Source organism: Colletes gigas, unplaced genomic scaffold (assembly GCF_013123115.1).
Source record: "Colletes gigas isolate AHSC1104 unplaced genomic scaffold, ASM1312311v1 Colletes_gigas_Sc00017, whole genome shotgun sequence".
Lineage (NCBI taxonomy): Eukaryota > Metazoa > Arthropoda > Insecta > Hymenoptera > Colletidae > Colletes > Colletes gigas.
Window position 1 is genome coordinate 5,456,420 of NW_025106646.1, and position 24,907 is coordinate 5,481,326.

General features: G+C 37.4%; 1 protein-coding gene across 1 annotated transcript in view; it reads right to left on the reverse strand.

The window, feature by feature from the left end:
* LOC122400400 (protein cortex) overlaps window positions 1–24,135 on the reverse strand; it is a 231,717-nt gene extending 207,582 nt beyond the window's left edge. The window contains exon 1 of the mRNA XM_043401851.1: window positions 23,958–24,135. Coding sequence (XP_043257786.1) covers window positions 23,958–24,083 — 126 coding nt within the window. The 5' untranslated portion in view covers window positions 24,084–24,135. The remainder of the gene's footprint in view (window positions 1–23,957) is intronic.
* Window positions 24,136–24,907: the final 772 nt, after the last annotated feature.

Genomic DNA, 24,907 nt, shown 5'->3' on the forward strand with positions numbered 1-24,907 from the left:
AACACGGTCCACGTGACCCACACACCCTCGACAGTTTCCCACCGACCGCGCGCACACAGCCCCGGCGAATGCGTGAAAGCGAGAGGGATGTGCGTGCGGGGCAAAAATATTGCGTGCGTGGCCCGGCCAGTGTCGGACCGACGAAAAACTCGGCCGGGCAAGCAACGAAAAACGCGACGCGAGGACCGTCGATCGTCTTCCGCGGACGTATCGTCGAACCGTCGACCGTGACTGGCGTCCTTCTAGTTCGCCGACCGAACGCCTACGTACGGTTTAAAAACGCGAGATCCCGGTGTTTCCTCGGTGGTGGTGCCCGACGGAGGAGGATCGCGAAACCACTTGACGGTTCGTTGCCTTCGTCGAAGAGAGCTGGGACGAGGATACGGATACGCTGCGCATTCGCACCTGCGTCTTCGCCGCGACCAACGGGAACGCATGTGTCGATATGCCGGATGCACGTGCTGCACCGATCACGACGAGGAGTGAGTAACCACGCACACCCACCAAAGCTGTCGCTCCAAGGACCTTTCGACCACCCCCGATACACCGACCACGAGATATTTCTGGAAATCATCGAGTTCGCGACTTTGCCACGCTTATCGACGGTCTGTGAAACGGTTGCACGTTCTTCGATATTACATCCACGGAGTTGCGCGAGATCGCCCTTCCGCTCGTCGAATCAATTTTTCGCGATACCGATATCGCGGAACAACCGTCTCTAGACGAGGGCAATCTCTACCGCTGCAGCGTATACTTCCAGAAACATCTCACGCGTGTGATTATCGTATTTGCGAATCGGTTCGCCTCGGTGTTCGTGCATGCGAGCAGTTTTTACGATTTGTGCTTTCTCGCAAGCTCCAAGGATTCTGTGATCGTTGCCTTATACACGCTTGCGAGCCATGAGTTCCAAAACTCGACGCGATTCCAGCATCTTTCGCAAAAAAATCTCGTTTTTCAGAATTTTTACACGCGTGCTTTCGTAATTCTTGAAACTTGAACGTTAAAGAGTTTTTTTTTTATTAAAAACTGTACGACTTTTAGGGAATATATAGATATATTTTAAACCTTCGATTAAAAATAATTCGTAAGGGTTGTGCTGTTTAGAGACTCAACCATGATACTACGTTGATGGTTGTTAATTTAAATAAATTAACTTCTAAATGTTACTAGATAAGTTGCACAGATGACTCGTACGGTGTCAAAAAATTGGACTTATGCCCTGTTTGGAACTCGTAACTTTGATTTTTTGTCGTGGAATTGGAATTACGAAGCACAAGCGTTTGAAAATCTGTATAAATTGCAAGTGAATTTATTTAGTGTCCCCCGATCAGCCTACTACGATCGAAATAAACAAAAAATTCGAATAACCGTTTAATAATAAACGACTTTCGATCCGTTGTATGTTCGATAATAAGTAAAATTTGAATTGTAAGCAATTGTCGAGCAATCGATCGGTGGAATATTGCGACCATTTCTGAACTATGCAAACTTGATAATTAATATAATAATCTGTAATTACGCACGGTTACTATAGAAGAAAGAAAGAATTACTGCATGGTTTCATTGATCATTGGGACCGTAAGCTTATTCAAAATGGCGCACACTCCCACTATGTCGCCTAAGTGGCATTCTACCGCACATGGCGCGACATCATGGCTGAAATTTTATTCCAATAATAACCGACGAATAGAAAACCGTTTAACGATTCGTTTGTTACATTAAATACGATCAATTATTCAGGTAATCTTTCGTTCGTGAAATTTAAATTGCAACGTTTATCGACAAAGATAACAAATCGGAAGCTGTTTATTTTTTATTCGTTATTCGAAATATTTACCCACATAAAACACAAAAGATATCTAATTATTAAGTAACAAAGTTCAGAAAACGCATGGAGAGCCTAACAGTTTTAATAATATAACATCTAACATCGCTAACGACCAAACCGATTAGACAAAATTTAACAAACCTGAAATTTAGATTGCAACGTTTATCGACAAACATAATGAATCGGAAGCTGTTTATTTTTTATTCGCTATTCGAAATATTTATCCACATAAAACACAAAAGATATCTAATTATTAAGTAACAAAGTTCAGAAAACGCATGGAGAGCCTAGCAGTTTTAATAATATAACATCTAACATCGCAAACGACCAAACCGATTAAGAATTTAACAAAAGCAACGAAAGAACTTCTCTATGGTGTTTTTCGAACGAAGGACATGTCCTGCAAGAAGAACCGTGAAATTATTCTCGTGCTCCCATTATTCTAGCCAGAGGGAACCAATTCCCGTAGAGGAAACGTTTCTTTGTCCATCGTTAAGGGAACCATCGACAGAAAAACGCACGGAGACCGGCAAGAACATTAAACGGTGTACGTAAAAACGGGTTTAAATGTAATATCGAGCGTATAAGCGAAGCGCGTGGCGGCACGGTACGACGTTCGAGGACAAGGACGAGGACGAAGAGGGCGAAAGATGCACGAACCGTCTACGCGAGCGCGTAGGCGAATAGCACGCGTGCAAATAGTCGCACGCATAATGCACACCGCCTGTGTGGGCCATCCGACGCGGAGTGTCTCGCATTTACAATTCAATTTATATATCGCCCGACGCGTCGCTGGCCGCGAATAAATCCTCGCCGGTGAAAGATACTCGACGCGTTTTCCGCCATTGCGTTCCACACAGCTTTCCTAAAATAGCGTTGCAACCGAGTTCATTACTTTCTTTTTCTACATAAACCCATATCCGCGCCTCAGTAATTTTCAAAATCAAAGAAACTTTTATTTATTTACTCGTGACTTCTTCACGTAGAATCGACCCTTCCGCGATTTCATCGTGATTATCGCGAATCGAGCTATCTTCTCGTCGAAAAATCGAATCGTCCATTGAAATTAGAAACTACTGGTGGGTGGAGGGGGAACGATTATAAAAATCCGTCAGCGTCTCACCTTTCGCGTGGGCGCGTGTATTACGCGATGAACGATCGTAGAAACGTTTCGCGGATCCGTTTTCTCACGCAGATAAAATCTGATGGCGCCGATGCTCACGGCTAACGGAGTATGAGTGCATAAGCTCACGTACGCCGTGTCGCAATTATTGGATGAAATAAGTTAATTAATAATTGATTCGTAGCCGTGCCTTCGACTCGTGCCCCGAATGATCGCGGGTTAATAACACCCTAGCTAGACGAAAGGCAGTAGCAAGCAGAGAGAACTCGATGCTTGGAATTTTAATCGCGCCAATTGCCTGGAGAAAACTTATGGCGTATATGGTATATCGACTTTATCGCGTCCATTTCTCGGCCCGTCAAATGAAAAAGAATATTCCGCGGGACGAACACGCGTGTTTCTTGTTTGACAAAAAGACACGGGAAACGCAAGAGTTAAAACCACCTTGATTTTCAGTCAAGAATTTAATAATGTCGCGAATGTTTGCCTGCGGGATTGCGTTTATTATTTCGGGAAACGGTTAAGCGTCGTTTAATCCTCTATTCGCCAATTAAGCCGACTATTTGCAACATTCGAACATGGCGGATCTTTGTAGTACGCGCGCATATCGCGTAACGGCGTCGTATACACGGAATTACAACCCGTTTATAGGCAGAATGAACTACAATATACGACCTCTGACGAACATTATGTATTAATATCTAACGCACGCCCCGGTAACGTAAATTATTCGCCAGCAGTCGCTCTCTATCACCGACGGCCATTATTTGTGCAGAATCGTTCTTTATCGCGGTCAGATATTGCGCGGCTTAACATATTAATTTTCTTAAGCTTTTACGAAACCTTCCTCTCCTATCCGGACGAATACTTTCACCCTATTCTATGTTTCGAATATGATCGAAACTATACACGGTGGTCCTGGTAATCGTTGAATAACCGGAAGGATGTGGTTCTGCGTGGAAAATATAAAAAAATAAATATATAAATATAAATATATTTATATATTTATATTTATATATTTTTGAGAAAATCAACTGAATGTTATTGTGGCACGCGCGGATTGGAGTAATGTAGTGATATTTTTAACTTACGTATTATTTGATTCCAGAATGACTGACGTGAGTTGAGGGAAACATAATAAACACGTGTATATACATATTTGTTTTGGATTGTTTTCATAGAAATCTTCATTTCAGTTGTAAAAGAAATTACCCCCGAAATGAAAACTTTTTTATAAAATATATCAAATATACAGGGTGTTCGGCCACCTCTGGGAAAAATTTTAATGGGAGATTTTAAAGGCCAAAATAAGACGAAAATCAAGAATATCAATTTCTTGACTAAGGCTTCGTTAAAAAGTTATTAAAAAATTGGATTAAAAAATTTCAGATCATTCATGGAAAAATTATTTCCGGTTGCGGGGGTCAATTACAATCATTTTTGGTCAATACACATACCCTCGAAATACTACGCACTTTCTAGAAACAAATTCTTTAACGAAAATATAATTTCTGGCCAGGAATGCTTCTTCGAAATTTCATGCAAATGTTTAAAATATCATAACTTCTGAACGGATTGAAGGATTTTAATGTTTCAAAAGGCAAATAAAGCGTATTTTAGCGAAGAATAGGTAGAAATTCCAAGAATATTCGAAAAGTTGTTCCTTAACATCGTGAAGTCAGAAAAACCTGATAAAAATGGCCCAATCTTCAAACGTCCATAACTCCTACAATAGTCAACGGATTTCATTTTTAGTCTGGAAGTAGAGCTCATGAATACCTACGCAAAAGTATTAAACAACTTTTCAATACAGCGTACTTCTAAATTCATTAACAATTAAAAACGAATTTTTAAGAAGTAGGTGCCTAAATTTTTCGGTGAAAAAAAAAATTCGAATCGTTCTGGAAAAATTATTTTCGTTTGCGGAGGTCAGTTACAATCATTTTTGGTGAATAGACACACCCCCGAAATCCTACGCACTTTCGAGAACAAAATTCGAGTAGGTGGATTTTGTCGACAAAATTAACAAATTTCAAATCGGTCTGGAAAAATTATGTTTGATTGCAGGAGTCAATTGCAATCATTTTTGGTGAATACACATACTCCCGAAATTCTACGTACTTTCGAGAAAAAAATTCTTTACCGAAAATATACTGTGCGGCTGGAAATGTTTCTATAACTTTTTAACAAAGCCTCCATCAACAAATTAGTGCCCTTGATTTTCGTCTTATTTTGGCTTCTAAAATCTCCCATTAAAATTTTTCCCAGGGGTGGCTGAACACCCTGTATGTACAACACAGTACGACTGCAGTTGACCATTGGAATCAGTAGAAAAAGTAAGTAATGGACAGACGCGCCATGCAGATCTCAGAAACATTCAACTTCGTCTGTCTCGAAAACAAAGCATTCTACGAAACAATTTTATTTTACGTTTTCGACATATTTTTTCACGTAGGATAAATTCACAGGACACCCTATATCGTCGATTCCCCTTGGAATTAACCTTTCCAAGATATTTATAAAAATAAAAATTCATACATGCTCTCCCACGTCGAGTAAACGGAATATTCAAACTATTTTTCTACACGGTACTTTAATTAATACTTAGCATTGTTTCATATCACGTACCATAGTTATCTGTCCGTAAAAGTCTAGCCTAAGGCGACATACATACGTTTGTGGTACTCGTCGATTTGAGTCTAGATTACCGCTTTCAGTGTTATTGCAAAAATAATTCGATTTTAAAAATGTGTGGTTCACACTGTTTATCGTAGAGGTACAATCGAAAACATACAGATTCAAAATAAATTGAAAGTGTAGAATATTTTGTCGTACGAGGCTCTTCTAACCATTAGAATTAGTAGAGAATATAAGTAAATCTATATATTTGTATAGATTATACATTTATTTCATAATAAAAATATCTCTTATTAGTTTGAAACAAACGCTCATAGAGAAAACGCAACTTTGTATCGTAATGCTTATTATTTTTCAAGGTTGATCGTTTGACGCAGAGTTAAGTAAACCTGGGAAAAAAATTATGCAAGAAGAATTGCACTCCGTGCACCTGTGCATCGAATTTGCACGTGTACTCGGCAAACAATAAACGCTCGCATGATCGAACATGTCTCACGTAATAATTGCCGAGTCCGTCGGGACTGTCCGATCGAAACGAGCGGCTCTTTCTGGCTGTCCGCTCCGTTTTCCTCTGAAAAGCACAGTGGTTACCGGTATTCGGGTCTGTCGGAAGCATTTAACGACTGTCCGTTCAAATTACTTACATAGCTAGACGCCGCGAGTATTTCAACTCGTCTGCCTTCATTTTTATACACGCCACGATCCAACGAGCGTGCCGGAAGTCGCGATACAAGTCGAAGGACCATGAAAGAAAACCGGAGAAAAATTCCTAATAGTCGTGTATCACAGTCCGAAGATGATTTCTCGTGAAGCGTTGAGGAGAAACGAACTCAAAACAGAAAAGAAACGACTCGAAAATTAAAAGTTTCCGAATAACTTTTACTTATAAAAGGTAACAGTTTCTTTCAATCCCTGCTTCTAATCGAAGATCGCTATTGGAACGTCGTTTCGCTCGATTTGTTCGGAACAAGTGGCTTAAAAGTATAATTTCAAACTCTATTACTGAAATGTAATTCCAATGTAGATATAACCGAGATTCGAGACAATAACCACACTGGTTTAACCTTTAGACCGATGTTTTCTTAATTACTCTGTTCTGAGTTTCATATATTTCTGTAGTCGCCAGTAATTACTACTAGTTTGAAAATATAGTAGCTTTCGTAATCTAATTATCTGGTTGGCGACTTTCATTTTCGAAAAATAATACTGAAAATAAAAACATGTTTGTTCAACTATTAGAGAAATTAATTTCATTCTTTCGTTTTCTATTATTATAATAGTTTTCATCGTTCGGTAAAAAAATCGTGGCTTTCCATTGTTTTACATCTTTCACTCATGGGCCCTAAGTAATATGGCCCACTGGGTGGCCACACAGGCCCTCGTTGAGAGTTCCTGCTTTAGACAAAGCCTCATTATTTCGTTAATAATTCAATGATTTATAAGGGAACCGTTTGGAGTCCATTTTTTTTTTAACTTCAAGATATTTAAAAAATTAAAAATAAAAATTTTTGGATATTGGCAATACCTTTGTTTGTTATAAAATTTGTTACCGATCAGACGATGCCTGTATAAAGACAAAAATGAAACGATAAACAAAACTGGAATACGTATTTTTAACTGTGAAGCGACAACCGTGACAGTTTTTGTCTTGGGTGCCATAAATTACTAATTTATTGTGATTCTGCTAGCACGGTCGGTCGCGATGCGAAAACGGCGGGAAAATTGAAACGAGTTCCACTGCGAAATTTCGAGACGAGAAATGAAGTCCAGTCGTTTGCTAAAGAGTAATTTCCGGTACATGCACCACCGGCAACACCGCCATCCGATTTTTACGATTTCCAATTAGTCTCGTCGCTTCGCAACTAATTACGAATAAGCCGAGCCTCGACACAGTAAATGTGAATCTATTGGTCGATAAACGCGACGTGACTGGTAGCACCGCAATCGTACCGAGCATAAAACGTCTAAGCCTGATTCATACTTCGAGTCCACGATGCCTGCATTGGCTTCTTCTCATTCTTTTCGATCCATATCTTTACACGTGTACGCTATAAAACGTACACGTTTCGTTTACGTCACAATTCTGCAACAACCATGTTGCATAATTAACCGATCACGATCGGAGATCTTTATCCGTTCGAAAAAGATTTCCAGATTATCGACCATCCCCAAACCTAATCAAAACTCTCTCCAACTCACGATTGAAAAATTTCTACCCTATCCAATACTTGAAAACTATTTCGTTCCTCAAAGAGAAAACATTATTAAGGGGGTATACTAGAAACTTTAAAAAGATTGATTTTTACTATTTTTGTTTTGTATGCACTTCAATTATCTGTAGTCTGTACAATGTTCTATGTTTGAAATATATGTACAAAATCTCGATACAAGTTTTCACCCTTAAGTCCGTTCGCATTTCTCAAGAAAAATATTAAATACTGCCCATTAGACTTGTATCTTTTAGTGAATTTCTTTCAGATTCTTACATGAATAAAATATTTAAATTACCCAAAAGATGACAGAACAAAGTGGCACCTTTATAGGTATAAGTTCTACAGAAAATTGGCAGAGTTTTAATATTTTTGTAAAGAAACGCGAATTTACGAGGCAACCTAATAATATTACACCGTGAAACGTCGAAAGATGTTAGTAACGGTCCTCGGAATTATTGGATTGGGCCTGGTAACGTGTGAATTAAATTCTCGCGGCGTGGAACGTAGAGCTGCCAAAGGAAACTCGTTAATGTCCATCGACAAAAAGCTCGACTGCTCGATCGACCACGCTTCAGATTCCCACGCAAGAAACCAAATGGTTTCTAAGAATGCTCGGCGCGTACGTCGAAATATTTTGAATAATTATCTGCGATTCGGTTAGCCACGTTGTCTCTTGGACTGCGTTACGACAAAGAAGGCTGGCTGAGATGTACCAAAGGACACGTTAAGAAACTCGATTAGAATTCAGCTGGTTGGTGGAGAGGGCTACTTGTTTGAATCTCGTTAATAAGGCAGTCAAGGATATTCCCCTCTTGCAAGGGAGCTGCTACGGATCTCGTTTTCGCTATGGCGTCTGGCACGGCACCTTGGCTCGCACCGATGCTCATTTGCTGTGTGCTTACTGTCCTACCTGACCACTTAAATCACCCCGTCTTCTTGCTTGCTTCTCGGTCGCTGCACCGGCCAGGGGAAGGGTGCAAGAAAAGGCTGATTCAAGGAATGGCTCGAACACCAAGCATACTTAATGCGATCTCCGAGCAGCACCCTTCCTTTCTACCTGCATCGATTTCATTCTGCACGGATTACGTTATTTTTCGCGTTTACTGCTTCCATCTCTACCAGAGATCTCAATATCAGTTCAAACCTGACCGAAATGTATTTCAAATAGTAATTTAAAAATAATCGTATCAAATACTGTTCATTGGTTTTTAATCAATAATGCACTTAAGTTGATCTCAGGTTCTTAATTTGGTCAATAGTAGATTGAAATACTGCTTATTTGAGGAAATAATTGTTTTTCAAATAGCATTTGGAAAAAGTATTGAATAATATTTAGGAATAATCGTAGGTGCAATTGAACAATGTTCAAAATAACAAGACAATTTTAATATCTCTCAAATTGGAACGTCCACGTGAACTTTGACCCCCGTAAATTTTCTCGAAACGTTCGGAAATGTTGTCGAATCGCAATGTTCGTAACTTGTTGGGCCCGGGACAACTATATGAATAACAGTTTGGCATGTTACAAAACAGACACGCGGCTGGTCGGACAGTTATTACTTGCAGAGTACAATGTAATAAATAAGTATGGCGGCAGTCGACTGGTGACATTATAATTACGCGGCATTCAGATGATATACGTGCACGCGCTGAGAAGGAGTCGCCCGCGAAATCGCGCCGACATTGATTTACATCTGTCGGGATCTAGGCCTGCGATCATAGCTCTAGTGAAATTGCAGTGCATCGAGGTTAAATCGCTAGATTACACTACTGTGCCCGCTAGTATCGGATTTACTCCACCATTTTGTTACTCGATAAATCTCCGATCGCGAAGAAATCTTCATAACGTGTGAGAATCTTCAAAAACTATGAAAAATGTTTAAATATTTCAAACTTCCACTGTCCTGATGTGTCTGAGTCACAGAAAAGGTGTTCAGAAGTTTTCATGGGTCAAATGACACATTGATGCCTGTGTGTGTCGAGTAGAATTCACTCCGCCATTTTGTTAGAGGAGACAGTTATGAATACCATGAAAAAGGTTTACAGCTTGAAGATCAACAACCTCAAATAGAGCTAACCTACTCGATAAATTACTTGAACTCTAAAAAAGCTTTCTGCAATGCTGATGAAACTCTGGAGCACTTTCGTCAAAGGCCACTGCTCGAAGCCTCAACCAATACTAATACAAAAAGTCCCTAGATAGCTATTTTGTTGGGGTGTACGAAAGACTCCTAATGTTCGTATATCCGAAACGTAGGAAACTGTCAGAAATATTTTGATCGTGACTTTCCCGTAAGATGTTCGTTGCAAAAAGTGTTAGGCATCTTTATCATTTTGTCCACCAGTGTGATAATGATCTTATCTTTCAAAGTTCATAATGAAAATATTATTTCGTATAGTCTTTGCTCTCTGAGACTTATTCATAGTTTCCAGATGCTTTAGTAAACCTAATACACTCAAAATCCAATATTGTGCTTTGACAAGACCTATTCTAGAATATGGCAGTATAATTTGATCTCCTTATTTCAAAACATATATCGATAACATTGAGAGAGTTCAACACTTTCTTCGTCTTGTTGCTATGTATAGTGGATGTTCCATGCCTCATGAATCACATAATTATGATGACTTACTTATTAACACTAAATATTATGTTTGTAAGTAAGCTAATCAAAGGTCATATTTCGTGTTCAACGATTACTCAATTGTTTCCTTTGTATTGTATGCACCCTCAAGATATTTAAGAAATCACTTTCTATTTTATTCTGAAAGTTACCACACATCGTTTGGATCTAAGATTTGTGTAAATAGAATGATTAGTCATGCAAATTTTGTACACACTAAAACCGATTTAACCATTAAATCATTCGAAAATCTAAAATTATTCTTGCAACGTATTGTAAATTAATTTATTTTGTTAAATTTTATAAGCGATTATGTTTGACTATGTAAAATCCACATCTGTAGTTCCTTACATATTACATCTTTGTACTAAAGGATTTGTTCTCTTTAATAAATGAATAATAATAATGATTCGATGCTTTTCGTTCCAGAATAGCAACAACTGCGAGGAGGGAATACGAGGAGTCTAGTTCAGGGCGTCGCAGGGTGGAAATGGACCAGTGAATGCAGAGGATGATTTGGGCCTTAGTGGTCCTGTGGTGGCTGCGTACGAATCCTACTGGCCTGCTAAGTCCCAAGTTACCCTCTGCGCGCGCTGCGATAAACGAGTCCGAGCAGCTTCGACGATGGACCCACGATTTGTGTTTGCCCGCGTCGAACCGAGAATCGTCGACTAATTCCGCGCGAACTCGCGCCGCGGGTGGTTTTTACAGCCTCCTCGCCCGGAAAAAACGATCCACGACGTTTCCAACGTTCAGCCTGCGAATTTAACTCCAGAGACGAGTTGACTTTCGTGAAATGGGAAGTGAAATCGAAACGAAACAGTGAAGTGTTACGATTGCTTTTCAATCGTCGTCGTCGAGGGGATGCGCAACCGACGGCATCGATCGTGGAAGCTGGAGATTTTCGGTGCATCGAGGGGCGTCGCGACGCGTTGGAAGTGAGTTAACGACGCCTTGCTACTCTTCGAATATTTTTAATTCTAATAACGTTCACGTTAAATTGGTCGCGTCTTTTTTAGAGACAATTTTCCAACATTTATCAATGATAAATTCATAAAAGAAATTAAAAAAATTTGAGTATACAGGCTGTCCCAGGTGACAATGGCTAAACTTCAGTATATTCTATGGAACTAAATAAGAAAAAAATGTTATATAAAGATAGGTTGTTTCAAGTTTTAGTAAAAATAGCCACGTTTAGAAAGTAATTTTCGCCAGTACCATTAATAAATTGTTAGATGCGGAACTATTAACCCCTTACCGTACAATGACGAGTCTGACTCGTGAAAAGTTCTTGATGTCAAGTTGTCATCAAGTCACATATTTTTACATTCACGAGATATTCGTAAAACAAATCTATTCTTATTCTTGACCATTCCTTGTACGAACAAATTTAAACAAAATTAAATAATATACGTATGAAAAATAATTTGGAATTAAATCGTACGTTAAGGGGTTAACTGCCATACTTTGATCTCCAAGATCGTCAAATTTTATTATACGAAAAAGTTAAATATGGAAATTGTCCCGAAATTGTTTGGGCTTTGGTGAATTCCGAGAGAAGAAATATAAAGATTTCGGGTCGGACGTTCGAGGAATAAGTAAAAACGCGTGTAACGGGCAGAGAGGACGCAGTAAAAAATTGATTTTACAGTGCAATACCTCTTCCAAAGTACCGGTGGATCGGTCGGAGAATTCTTAAGTGCTCCAGTTACTCGACAACCACCCGCTATGCGAGCGATGTTCGAGCATATGCTGGCATCGTTCGAGCACGCGGCCGGAAACCATTCTTGTTGCCGATGTGAAGAACGGTATGCGAGAGGAGAGTTAGGTCGCGGTGACGACCGTGTACAACAAGCATTGTGTTTTAACGGACGTACAAATTTAATCGTCCTCCCCACGGAGATACAAAATTCGAATACAGAGTCCCTGTCTCGCTTCGGATGCGAAACGACTCGGAGTCGTGTTATTCGACAAATTGTTACTAGAAATACCGAAGATCCGTGAGATCGAATTCCATTCGTTGCACGAAGTGCATAAGAAAAATTCCCTAGAAAACTTTTACGAATTTCTAACAAGTCCAATACATCAACAGAAAAGGTTAACAAATTTAAAAACGAATAACAGATTTAATTCCACAATATACAGTTGCGTGCAAAAGTTTCCGGCCAACTACATTTTTCACTTTATATTCTAAAAGCGTTACTTAAAAGAATTTTCGTTAATACTAGATAAAGAGATATCGGAAATAAAAAAAATAATACAAAAAATATACGCCGCTTATTATTGTACGTGTACTTATTTATAAAATTAGTAAACTAATCTGTGCAGAAGTTTCCGGCTACGGTCAGAAACTTTTGAACACACTACTTTAAAAATTACGTAACTAAGTAGTTTCAATATAAAGAACAGTATTATATTGCTGCACTATTTCTCTTTATTTGTGATACCCGTTTCTCCAATATTAGCGAAAATTTTTTTAGATATCGCTTTTGAAAGATAATAATAATCTATAAATTTTAGCCGTTTTTTAACATCCCTCTTTTAATTTAGTAAAATGATCGACGAAAATTCCAGAGGACTTTTCCTATGGACGTTATACGTTTTTTGTGCAAAGTCATAATAACAACGTATGAAATCGTGTTATCATAGTTCTAATTGCAACAACGCCCGAAGCATTTCTCCGTTCGCTTATCGAGTCGCGCAGTTCGCGGTTATATAGCCTCGGCCACAAATTTATTAACATCTCGCAGAAATACGGCCTTATTTAAATGCGCACGCACATTTCTGCACGGTGTGGAGAAATATACGATGCTGGGAAGGGCGATTCTCGCACCTTCTCCTTTTTCTGCTTCTTCTTCACCCTCCGTTCGACGCACACATCCGCCAGGTCGTCCGAGCACCTTCACTACCGTGCATAAAATTTAACATTGATCCTCTAAATCACTCGGCCGTAACCGTCTAACCTCCGGACGACTCTCTTCCCCGCTTACCCCGTTTTCCCCGTCGGCCATTTTCCCGACAACAATCTAATTGGATTATTAACTTTATATTATTCAACCCCCTCTCGTAAAACTTTGCGATAAAACATTTACAAGCAAACTTCATATAACATGTTTTTCTTATTTTCACTTCTAAGTTAATCTCCTAAAATATTGCAGTAAGGGGTACTCTATATACGTAAATAGTAATTATTAATTACTGAGACTATTCTAGAATTCCACGAAAATTGGGCAATAAAGATGGAACAACTTTGCCACTCAACTTATCTCAACGTATCTCTAAACAACATACGGACACTATTCAACCCCCAGCCGTAAAACTTCGCGATAAAACATTTACAAACGAATTTCATATAACATGTTTTTCTTATTTTCACTTCTACATTAATCTCCTAAAATATTATAGTAGAGGACACTGTACATACACAGTATGTCGGAAAAATAACGGAACTTTTTAAATTAAAAGAAGAAAATTAGTTATTCTACCAAAATTATTTTTTTTTATTCAAATACATCCCTTCTGCATCAATACACCGCTGGGCACGTTCGACTAGTGCCAGCATAGATTTTTTTATATCATTTTGAGGAATCGCCTCAATGATTCTTGTCACCGTGTCTTGAACTTGTGTAACACTGTCATAAAACGTTTCATGGCCAGTTCGAGTTTTGGGAATAGGAAATAATCACATGAAGATAAGTCCAGCGAATACGGGGGATGTTGGAGCACACAGACCTGTTTTTTTCACCAAAAATTCACGAATAGCGACAGTCCTGTGCGATGGTGCATTATCGTGAAACAAAAACCAACTTCCTGGCGCTCGATATTCGGGCCTCACTCGAACGATTTTTTTCCACAAACGCTCCATAACACCCAAATAATATTCACCATTGACATTTTAACCCTGTGGAACGAATTCCCGAAGTATAATACCTTTAGAATCATAAAAACAGATCAACATTGTCTTCTCTCGTGACTTTTGTAATCGCAATTTTTTCGATTTCGGAGAGTCTGGGGACTTCCACGTTGCACTTTGGCACTTTGTTTGTGGATCGTACTTGAAGCACCAAGTCTCGTCTCCAGTCACAATCGATTCCAGGAATGTGCAGTTCCATCTGGCTGTTTTAATAAGATCCTTGGAATGTTCAACGCGAGCAATCTGTTGGTCCTCATTTAATGCGCGAGGAACAAATCGAGCACAGACTTTCCGTTTATTTAAGTCCTTTGTCAAAATTTCGTGAATCATGTCTTTAGTTGTATTTAATACCTCTGCCATCCATCTCACACTTGAAGTCGCATAGTAGGTAATCATTTCATGTACTTTTTTCCACCAACTCATCGCGATTTTTCTTTCTTGAACGGCCTGGCTTTGGGTCATCTTCCAAAGCATCACGACCGTCCTGGAATCGTTTATACCATTCGAACACACGTGTACGGGATAAACCATCACCATAAACTTTTTTCATCAATTCAAATGTTTCTGTAAAAGTTTTCCCGAGCTTGAAACAAAATTTAATATTTGCTCTTTGTTCCATTGTGTTCCTGCGACGAAGTGACAAAAGGTACTGCGGCTTTAACCGTTATAACTTGACAATCCGTTAGTCGATTCCAATAATGATGCTTTTGTTTTGTAGAGGAAATATACAGCTTTCAGCTTATACATATATTGCTTCAATAGATGGCATTAGCATTTTCATTAAATTTAAAAAGTTCCATTATTTTTCCGACATACTGTGTATGTAATTAGTAGACTGCGGATCTTTATGTAAATTCACATTTTTATTAATAGAATTAATGAAACGGAAGCTTCGCAGAGGGCTGTCTCAACCCCTAAATATAATAATTCGTATCTTGAAGCATTTCTTATATTTTTGCATATTAAATGCATTCTGTAGTTTTTTGAGAATTAAAATTTCCCATAAATGCATAAACATCCACAGTCTAGTAATTAGTAATTATTAATTACTGAGACTATTCTAGAATTCTACGAAAATTGGACAATGAAGATGGAGCAACTTCGCCACTCAACTGATGAATCTCGATTTTCTCAAACGTTGTAGAACGTATCTCTAAACAACATGCGAACGCTATTCAACCCCCTGTCGTAAAATGCGATAAAACATTTACAAGCAAACTTCATATAACATTTTTTTCTTATTTTTACTTCTACGTTAATCTCCTAAAGTATTGCAGTAGGGGGCACTCTATATACGTAATTAGTAATTATTAATCACTAAGACTATTTTAGAATTCTACGAAAATTGGGCAATAAAGATGGAGCAACTTCGCCACTCAACTTATGCTGAAACGTTGCAGAACGTATTTCTAAACTACATACGGACGCCATTTCGCTTCTAACCGCTATTATACGTTTCAGAGATAAGGAATTAATTCGACGGGATGACAATGCAAGAATGTATTCCGATATCGTGCCACCGTGTACATGACTCGACGACGAAACGCCATTGTTTGAGAGAAGCGTATATCTATGCTGTCGATGTCGCGTCCATAAAGAACCGCCGTTTCGTATTGATAGCTTCTAAGGCACGAAAATGCAAACGTGACAATTGGCTATGTGCAGACAACAACGGGCCAAGACAGAAAACATGATCGATCGCGTGTCAAACCTTTCCTCGTGAATCGACTTCTCGAAGAATGCTCGGTAATACGGAACGGAACGCAGAAATTAAGCAACACCCTAATGCTATTTTTGTAACGATCGTCTAAAGCGACACTTCTTGGTTTGGCAGTCAACGTGTTAAGTTTGAAAGAAATTCCAAGTTAAGCGATCGAACGATCATCGATTGTACGCGCAAGATTTTCCTAATGGGAATCGACCGATCGATTATTCGCGAGATCGACGGGGTGAACCGCGATGGCGAGGCAGAAACGGCTGCAACGCCATGTTCAATTCCTCCGCGATAGAAAAGAAACGCACGCCCGGATAGAAGTGGTATTACGCAGGGGAACGAAGTTGTATCATTGTGCCACGGCGCGGGGCGCCGTGCTGCCGGGCACTGTAAATCTCAAGGCCCGTACAACCCGAAGAAATCATTACACTGGGACGCAATATATTGCCGTTAATATAGCGCAGCACGCCCTTTTAAGTTGCAGTCGGTACGCACTCTCGCACCATCCATTTCTTGGTCCGAGCTCTCGGGCCTTCGGTACCTCTATATTTCCAAGTTCATCACTCTGTGCAATCTTCGCGATAAGGCGTTGCACGGTTAATTTTCACTAAAATCTGCACGATTAACTTTCCACCATTCAGTCTGAACCTGAACTCAAACCTGATCTAACAGAAATAGAAAGAGAATCGGCGAAACGAAAGGAACCGACGCACGAAAAGATTAATAATCATGCAATAAGACAAAGTTTTCTTACTTTTTTTAAAGACGATACAAACACGTTTCTGGGATTCTTACGATCGACACGAGTCCAAACACCATATAAATCAGATTATTTTTAACTAATATACAGAGTGTTCCGCATTTTTCCGTACACACTTCAACAGTGTGTTCTACAAACAAAAATAGGATTAAACCGCGATGTTAAGTGTTATGCAGAGTGTTCGGCCACCCCTGGGAAAAATTTTAATGGGAGATTCTAGAGGCCAAAATATTGATGAAAATAATTGAGGCTTCGTTAAAAAGTTATTAAAAAATTAAATTAGAAAAATTTCAAATCGTTCTAAAAAAATTATTTTTGGTTGCGGGGTACAATTACAATCATTTTTGGTGAATATACATACCCCCGAGATCTTACGCACTTTCGAGAAAATAATTTGACTGGATAGACAAATTTTTCGACAAAATTAAAAAATTTCAAATCGTTCTAAAAAAATTATGTTTGGTTGCAAGGGGCAATTACAATCATTTTTGGTCAATAGACATACCCCCGAAAGTTTAACCACTTTCGAAAAAAAAATTCCTTACCAAAAATATAATTTCTGACTAAAAATGGTTCACCGAAATTTCATGCCTACGTTTAAAACATCATAACTTTTGAACGGATTGGACAATTTCAATATTTCAAAATGCAACGACGCGTATTTCAACCAAGAATATGTAGAAATTCCAAAAATATTCGAGAAGTTGTTCCTCGGCCCCGCAAAATGAAAAAAAACCCATAAACATGGTCCAGTTTTCAAACGGCCATAACTTTTACAATAGTGAATATATTTCAATGAAATTTTAGGAGGAAATAAAGCTCATGGGAACCTACAAAAAAGTATTAAACAAATTTTCTATAAGGCATCAAACAAAATTATTAAAAATCAAAACCGAATTTTTAAGAAAACTTGTAGGGTGCCCAAATTCGACGAAAATGAAAAGTTTCATATTATTCTGGAAAAATTATTTTTGGTTGCAAGGGTCAATTACAATCATTTTTGGTAAATAGACATACCCTCGAAATCTTACGCAGTTTCGAAAAAAAAATTCAAATAGGTGGACAAAATGGACAAAATTAAAAAATTTCAAATCATTCTAGAAAAATTATTTTTGGTTACAGGGGTCAATTACAATCATATTTTGACAATAGACATACCCCCGAAATCCTTCGTACTTTCGAGAAAAAAAATTCCTTACCGTATATATATTTTCTGGCTAGGAATGGTTCCCCAAAATTTCATGTGTATGTTTAAAAAATCATAATTTCTCGACGGATTGAAAAATTCAAAATTCAAACAATGAAAAAATACATTGGATGTATACTACAGGCGGAACTTTAAACGTTAATAACTTTTTAACGAAGCCTCAATTAACAAATTGGTATTTTTGATTTTCGACTTATTTTAGTCTCTAGAATCGCCCTTTAAAATTTTTCTCAGAGGTGGCCGAACACCTTGTATAATAAAAAATTCATAAATGCTTTGTTAATAATTTATGACAAAAATATGAAATGTGATGTTTTTTTATTTATTAAACAAACAAATCTACAAAAATTTTGTTTAATGAGAGCAACTGCTAGCCGAGGTACGAAAATATATTTTTAACGTAGAATTATGTGGATAACTTAAACATTTCTTTATCAGAGTTTAGTTTCTATCATTTATGCTGAAGTATTCTTTCTTCGACGATAACTTTTTATTGTCATAAAATTTTGAACCATTGATCAAGTTTATGTTCAGTAAATTGCAAAGAAACTCACGATATCGAATGCTTGCAAAAGCTTGATTTTATTTCATTATAAATTTTGTTTCTTATTCGAATGTCCTGAATCCCAACCGAATTTCACAGTTCATATTTTTATCATATCTTCTTGACAAAGCATTTATGAATTTTTTGTTACATAACACTTTAGTCTTACTTTTACTTGTAGAACACACTGCTAATATGTGTACGGAAAAATGCGTAACATCCTGCATAATATTAACACGTTGACCGCCACATCGCCCACATTTTCAAATAATTTGCAAGAATATTTTATAGTGGAACAATTACATAGTAACAACATACTAAAGTTCGCCGCGAATAGTCACTGTGGTCGTTCGAGGAACGTTGCTTCGTACTTTTGTTCGCGTTTCTGAAATACAGGTTGGACCGCGGAATAATTCAACGGGGCCAATTTGTGGTACTCCCTGCACACAGAGTAGAGCCATAAGGGCTCGTGTATGGACGCGTAGTCTCTCGAGTGCAGAGATTCTTACGTACGCCCGAGGTGTTTACCAAGAAAAAAGGGCAGAATCGCAGTAAATCAGCGCTAATGGCGTTGTAGCTGGATACTGTGAATCGGACGATGAGCAAAACGCTGTAACTAGGGATCTTCCCCGTTATCGATATATCGATATAATATTTAGTGCCGGAAGGAAGTATCGTGGCAGTTATCACGGAACGCCTTCATTCAGTATATCAAATTTAATATTCGTTAAGTGCTATGCTTCTTAAATAGGGGCGTATTAGTGGTACCTTTCTGCCATAAATATAATTTTTCTGAATAACGAGTTCCTGCAATGTCGTAACAGACATAATAGCTTACCCACTTAACAATTTTTAACGATTTCTTGTGAAAATAATACAAATATTCTAACAAGTAATAGTCTAACAAGGAACCATCGCGAACGGTCCGGCTTCGATTTTGATGAAACTTTGTACACTTATAAAGCAGCCAAAAATAATCGACACGTATTTTTTTTTAGCTGCGGTAACTTGAAGTTTTGGCTCGAAACGGCTATCTCGAAAACGGAAAGAGATACAAAAAAATTGTTAATGGGCGAGGTTGATGGTTTCTTATGTACAATAACATGGTGTTAAAAAATTAAAAAAAATACAATTTGTTTATAACAAAAAAAAATTTATTAACTTAATTTTTCATTTTATTGAAATTTTCATAATGACAAAAAATGACGAGCATTTTATTCCAAATCCATTGGTATGCGATTTTTTAAAATTGCCTCCTACAGTTTTGCAGATTTTGATGATTTACATCTTGCGCGCACATCCATTATGGTAGTAGCCGTTCTAACTTTGATTTTAATGAAGCACTGTAGGCTTGCACTAAATTATACAGTAACAAGTAACAAGTAACAATAACAGTAACAAGTTTCTTAACAGCAATGAAAAGATTTTTTTTTATGCCCACCTATGACATTGTGGCAAAGGGGGAGCGATTTATAAATTATAAATACATACAGTGTGTATACCAGGAGATAAAGATACACTTATTATTCTCATGATGTACTTGCTTTAAAATACAAATTGAATAAATAAATATTGTCATTTCTGCGGCTCGCCTATCATGCAGTTTACGCACGTTATCTAAATCTTCACTGTTGTGAAAGCATTCTGTGTAATTTGTATAATAAAAATACGTGTCAAATGAGATTAGTATGTGCATCTGTATCTCTGTTGTTATTAACATTCTTTAAAATCGAGACGGTTTTTGTAATAAACATGATAAAATGGGTATATTGAAATGGAGTTTGTATTATACCTTTTGATAACGTGACATATCGTAAAGTTAATTAAATTGATTGCCCTTGTCATGTGAAAATAATATTTGTTGGTAGATAAGTGGGAGAACATTGTTGGTTATCCATACAGCCGAGGTGCCGATTCTGGGCATTTAAACGTTGCACTTATCCAGCCAATCTTTTGTTGCATATATCCAGCTTTTACTGTATTCGGAAAGATGGTAAATATTAATCCTATTAATGTAATAACTTTACTGTCTGCTGCGTTTGTTGAGTGGAACCAGGGACCCACGCCAATTAATAGCGCAGAAGAAAATTTAAGGGATGTATTATTCGATTTAATTGTAAGAAGTGTCGAAGACACGGCATTCCTGGTTGAACATGAAACGTGTGTTGAAATGGACGGGACGCCTATCGACCAAGAAAATCAGGATGCTGATTTGAACTGGTTGTGGGTAGATGAAGAGGAGGAAAATAGGACACCGAATATTCCAAACATATACGAACAAGACGTTGTATGTCATTCGAATAAGGAATACATCCCATTCGAATATAAAAGGAAAGCTGTGGCGTACTGGAACAGCGGGAAGTCGAAGCGATTAAAATTAGACACCGTACGTTCCAAATTCCGTCACGTGAAATCCGAAAGAATGCTTCGTAAATGGGCTTTACAAGTTGAACAGGGTGGCACAAAAAAGGAAAAGATAAAACGTATTGCAGAGTATACATTTAATAAATTTATGGAAGCTCGGCAGTTAAGAGTAATTGTGCATGAAGTAGATCTACGGCGATGGGCTTTACAAGCGAGGGATATAGAAAATTTACAAACATTTAAAGCCGGATATACTTGGCTATATACTTTTAAAAAGATGTTTAGATTAGTGTCCAGAAAAATTACCAGATTTGTAACCACAAATATGGTAAATCGAGAAGACGATATTCATTTGCAATGCAGCGCATTCGTGAATGAAGTAAAATCATATATAGCCCGAAATGAACCACACAATGTTTACAATTCCGACCAAAGTGGTTTTAATTTGGAATTACATTCAGGGCGCACTTTGGCTGAAGAAGGTATAAAAATCGTAGAAGGAGGTGTTCAATCAGTGTCATCCACCACTCATAGTTACACCATCCAGCCAACCATTTCAGCTGATGGACAATTACTGTCACCATTATTTATTGTACTGAAAGAGAGTACAGGACATTTCGGGCCGATTGTGGAACAACATTTATTTCGCCCTGACAATGTATATCTTGTAGCTTCAAAGTCAGGCAAATTAACTACGGACCATTTCAAGACCTGGTTAAGAGAGATTTACTTTGCAAATACTGGGGCCGCAACAGTTCTAATTCTTGATTCCTGGAGTGGTCACTGTAAGAAGACGGTGAACGAAGTTACTCCCGAGGGCAAAAATGTAAAACTTTTTATAATACCAAAAGGTGGAACAAAGTATGTTCAACCACTGGATGTTTACGGTTTCCGCACTTGGAAAAATTTCGTCCGCCGATTTTCCGATATAGTTCTCGTTTTAAATCACGACATTAATCTCCACGCTAGGAATAATATAATTAAACTTCAATCTCTGGTCCACAATCAATTTTCATCGCCAAGGTTCCAAAATTTTATTAAATACTCCTGGTATAAATCCGGATATATAGATGAAAAGCCAAATGCATTCCAGAATCCTGTTGAGTACTGCTATTCTGTTGAAAATGAGCCAACATGTCATATTTGCGGTGACGTGGCAATAATTAAATGCGCATGGTGTAAGAAATCTTTATGTTTCAGACATTTTTTCGACGAGTACCACTATTTTCGGAACTATATAGAATAATTGTTATACACACTGCATATATTTATAATTTATAAATCGCTCCACCTTTGCCACGATGTCATAGGTGGGCAATAAAAATAATTAATCCTTTCGTTGCTGTTAAGAAACTTGTTACTGTTATTATTACTCGCTACTTATTACTGTATAATTTAGTGCAAGCCTACAGTGCTTCATTAAAATCAAAGTTAGAACGGTTACTACCATAATGAATGTGCGCGCAAGATGTAAATCATCAAAATCTGCAAAACTGTAAGAAGCAATTTTAAAAAATCGCATACCAATGGATTTGGAATAAAATGCTCGTCATTTTTTGTCATTATGAAAATTTCAATAAAATGAAAAATTAAGTTAATAAATTTTTTTTTGTTATAAACAAATTGTATTTTTTTAAATTTTTTAACACAATGTTATTGTACATAAGAAACCATTAACCTCGCCCATTAACAATTTTTTGTATCTCTTTCCGTTTTCGAGATAGCCGTTTCGAGCCAAAACTTCAAGGGGTGGTTTCACCCCTTAAACTCGAGTTACCGCAGCTAAAAAAAAATACGTGTCGATTATTTTTGGCTGCTTTATAAGTGTACAAAGTTTCATCAAAATCGAAGCCGGACCGTTCGCGATGGTTCCTTGTAAGAATTTGACCAAAATGAAAAACTAAAGGACGTGACAAGCAATTTATTGAAAACGTTAATTAAGCAGGAAATACTCACCTCCTTTAATAAATTTTTATCAGTAAACCTGGAAAGCATTATTTAAAAAAATAGAAGTAAATATATTTATGTTATTACAAATTATACGTTCCTCTGCAAAGTTATTTATTATATTGTTGTAATCAATATTCAACGTAAAACTAGATTCAAAAACAATTTCAACAGTTCAATTAACCTCTTAGACACGGCTGAATTTTTTATTCAATTTTTGTATTGTAGCTGTACGACGGAGTTCAATGCGAATTACGCGTAAACATTGAAATGAAGTTTTTTGATAGCACTGTTATAAAATGTTGTGAAGGCAAAAGGAGTGTGAAACAAAACATATGAAAACGATTATTTAATTCAAACGGTGAGCGAGTGAGCCACTATAGTGGCGCGTCGTTCAGAAAGGTGACATCCGCGAAAGCCAGTATTGTGGCGCATCGTGCCTAAGAGGTTAATTGATTACGTGTACGTGGTAATGTTAGGCTAAAAATTATTAAGTTCGAAAAGTAAATATAGTAAAAATAACTATGCGATTTATTTTCAGGTATGACAAATTCAAGAACCAGTGTGAAGTTCGTTGAGGCAGAGTTGGGGTTTCTATGCGGCATGTGCCTTACTTTTATAAATGCAATGCCCTTCGAAATCCCAAAAATGTCCAACGCTTGTCAGCGTCGCTAAAAAACGGGAATGAGATTTCGAAACGAACCGAATTACAAAAGCGAGGATTTTTATTGCGATATAAAATTAAAATTTCCCTCCAGTTCAAAAGAAATTCAACCCTCCAACGACGAGCACAAATGGCTCCATTTACGGTTATTTAAGGAAGGACACAATTTGTTGAAGAACGCCTACTTTACAAGATAAAATTGTTAAAAACACGTATCTTTATATCATTCCTTTTATACCGAATTAAATTATGTAAACGAATGTTTGACACATTTTAAAACAGAATGATACACAAAATTGAAATTGTTTTTTTCAAATATTCGATCATTCTTTCCAAACTTAATTATACGAAATTAATTTTTACATAATAGAATTCAATGTAATAAATGGCACAAAAGGTTCACTATTAAAATAACTCACCAGTTCGAGGTTCACATCCGCCAATCGCAGCCTTGGTATCCTGACGGTGCTTCTGCGTAACGGTGTCGTATAGATGTTTTCATCTCGATTGTCTTCATTATCAAATCGCAATCGAGCCCTTCGCATTTTGTACAGTCTCGAATTTTGATTTCTGCACTTTTATTCGTACTTACACAATTTCACGTCAATCGACTGCAAATATTAAACTTACTTAGCATCGAACGCGATCGAATTATCAAATTTATTTTTCAACAAATCCCACTGTTCTCGATGTATTATACTTTAAGGGGAGATTCTCGTGTAACAGGTTCAAAAAATCGATTTATCATTTCTTGCATAAATCAAAAAAACATTTTACAAATATGCTACAAAAAGTAGTTCATTTTCTTTTCAAACGTTATAAATATTTCAATTCTCCATATTTTCACTTTAAATTGGGTTCTAACTTAAAGAAATTCCTTTTCATTTTGCAGTTAGATAACTGTGAGAAGAAATTACCAAAATTCTACAGTTGATAAATAATAAAATGAATCTATATAAAAAAAGTTTGTTCTACAATTTGAAACTATCTCCTTTTATCCCCCAAAAAGTACAATCAAATATTGACAATAGTTTAAAAAAAAATTTCGCAACGTTTTGTATTTATAATCGATCTTTCGTAACAGAAATTTTGAAACTTATTTTCGCGGATACGCACAAAGAATCGATTCGTTTAATTCGTACCGTGCTTACGATCGTTTGCAATTTAATTACACAACGCGTACGACACAAAGCCACGTGCTATATTTGATAAGTATGCGACAAAAGACGATCACGAATATTTCAAAAGTACAAAATTGCTTTCGAGAACGAGTATAATGTACTACGAACCGGTTTCCGCGTCGATCAACGTTTAACTGATCGACATTGAGCAAGGATCACGAAGACGTCGCTAGGCGTACTCTGTTCGA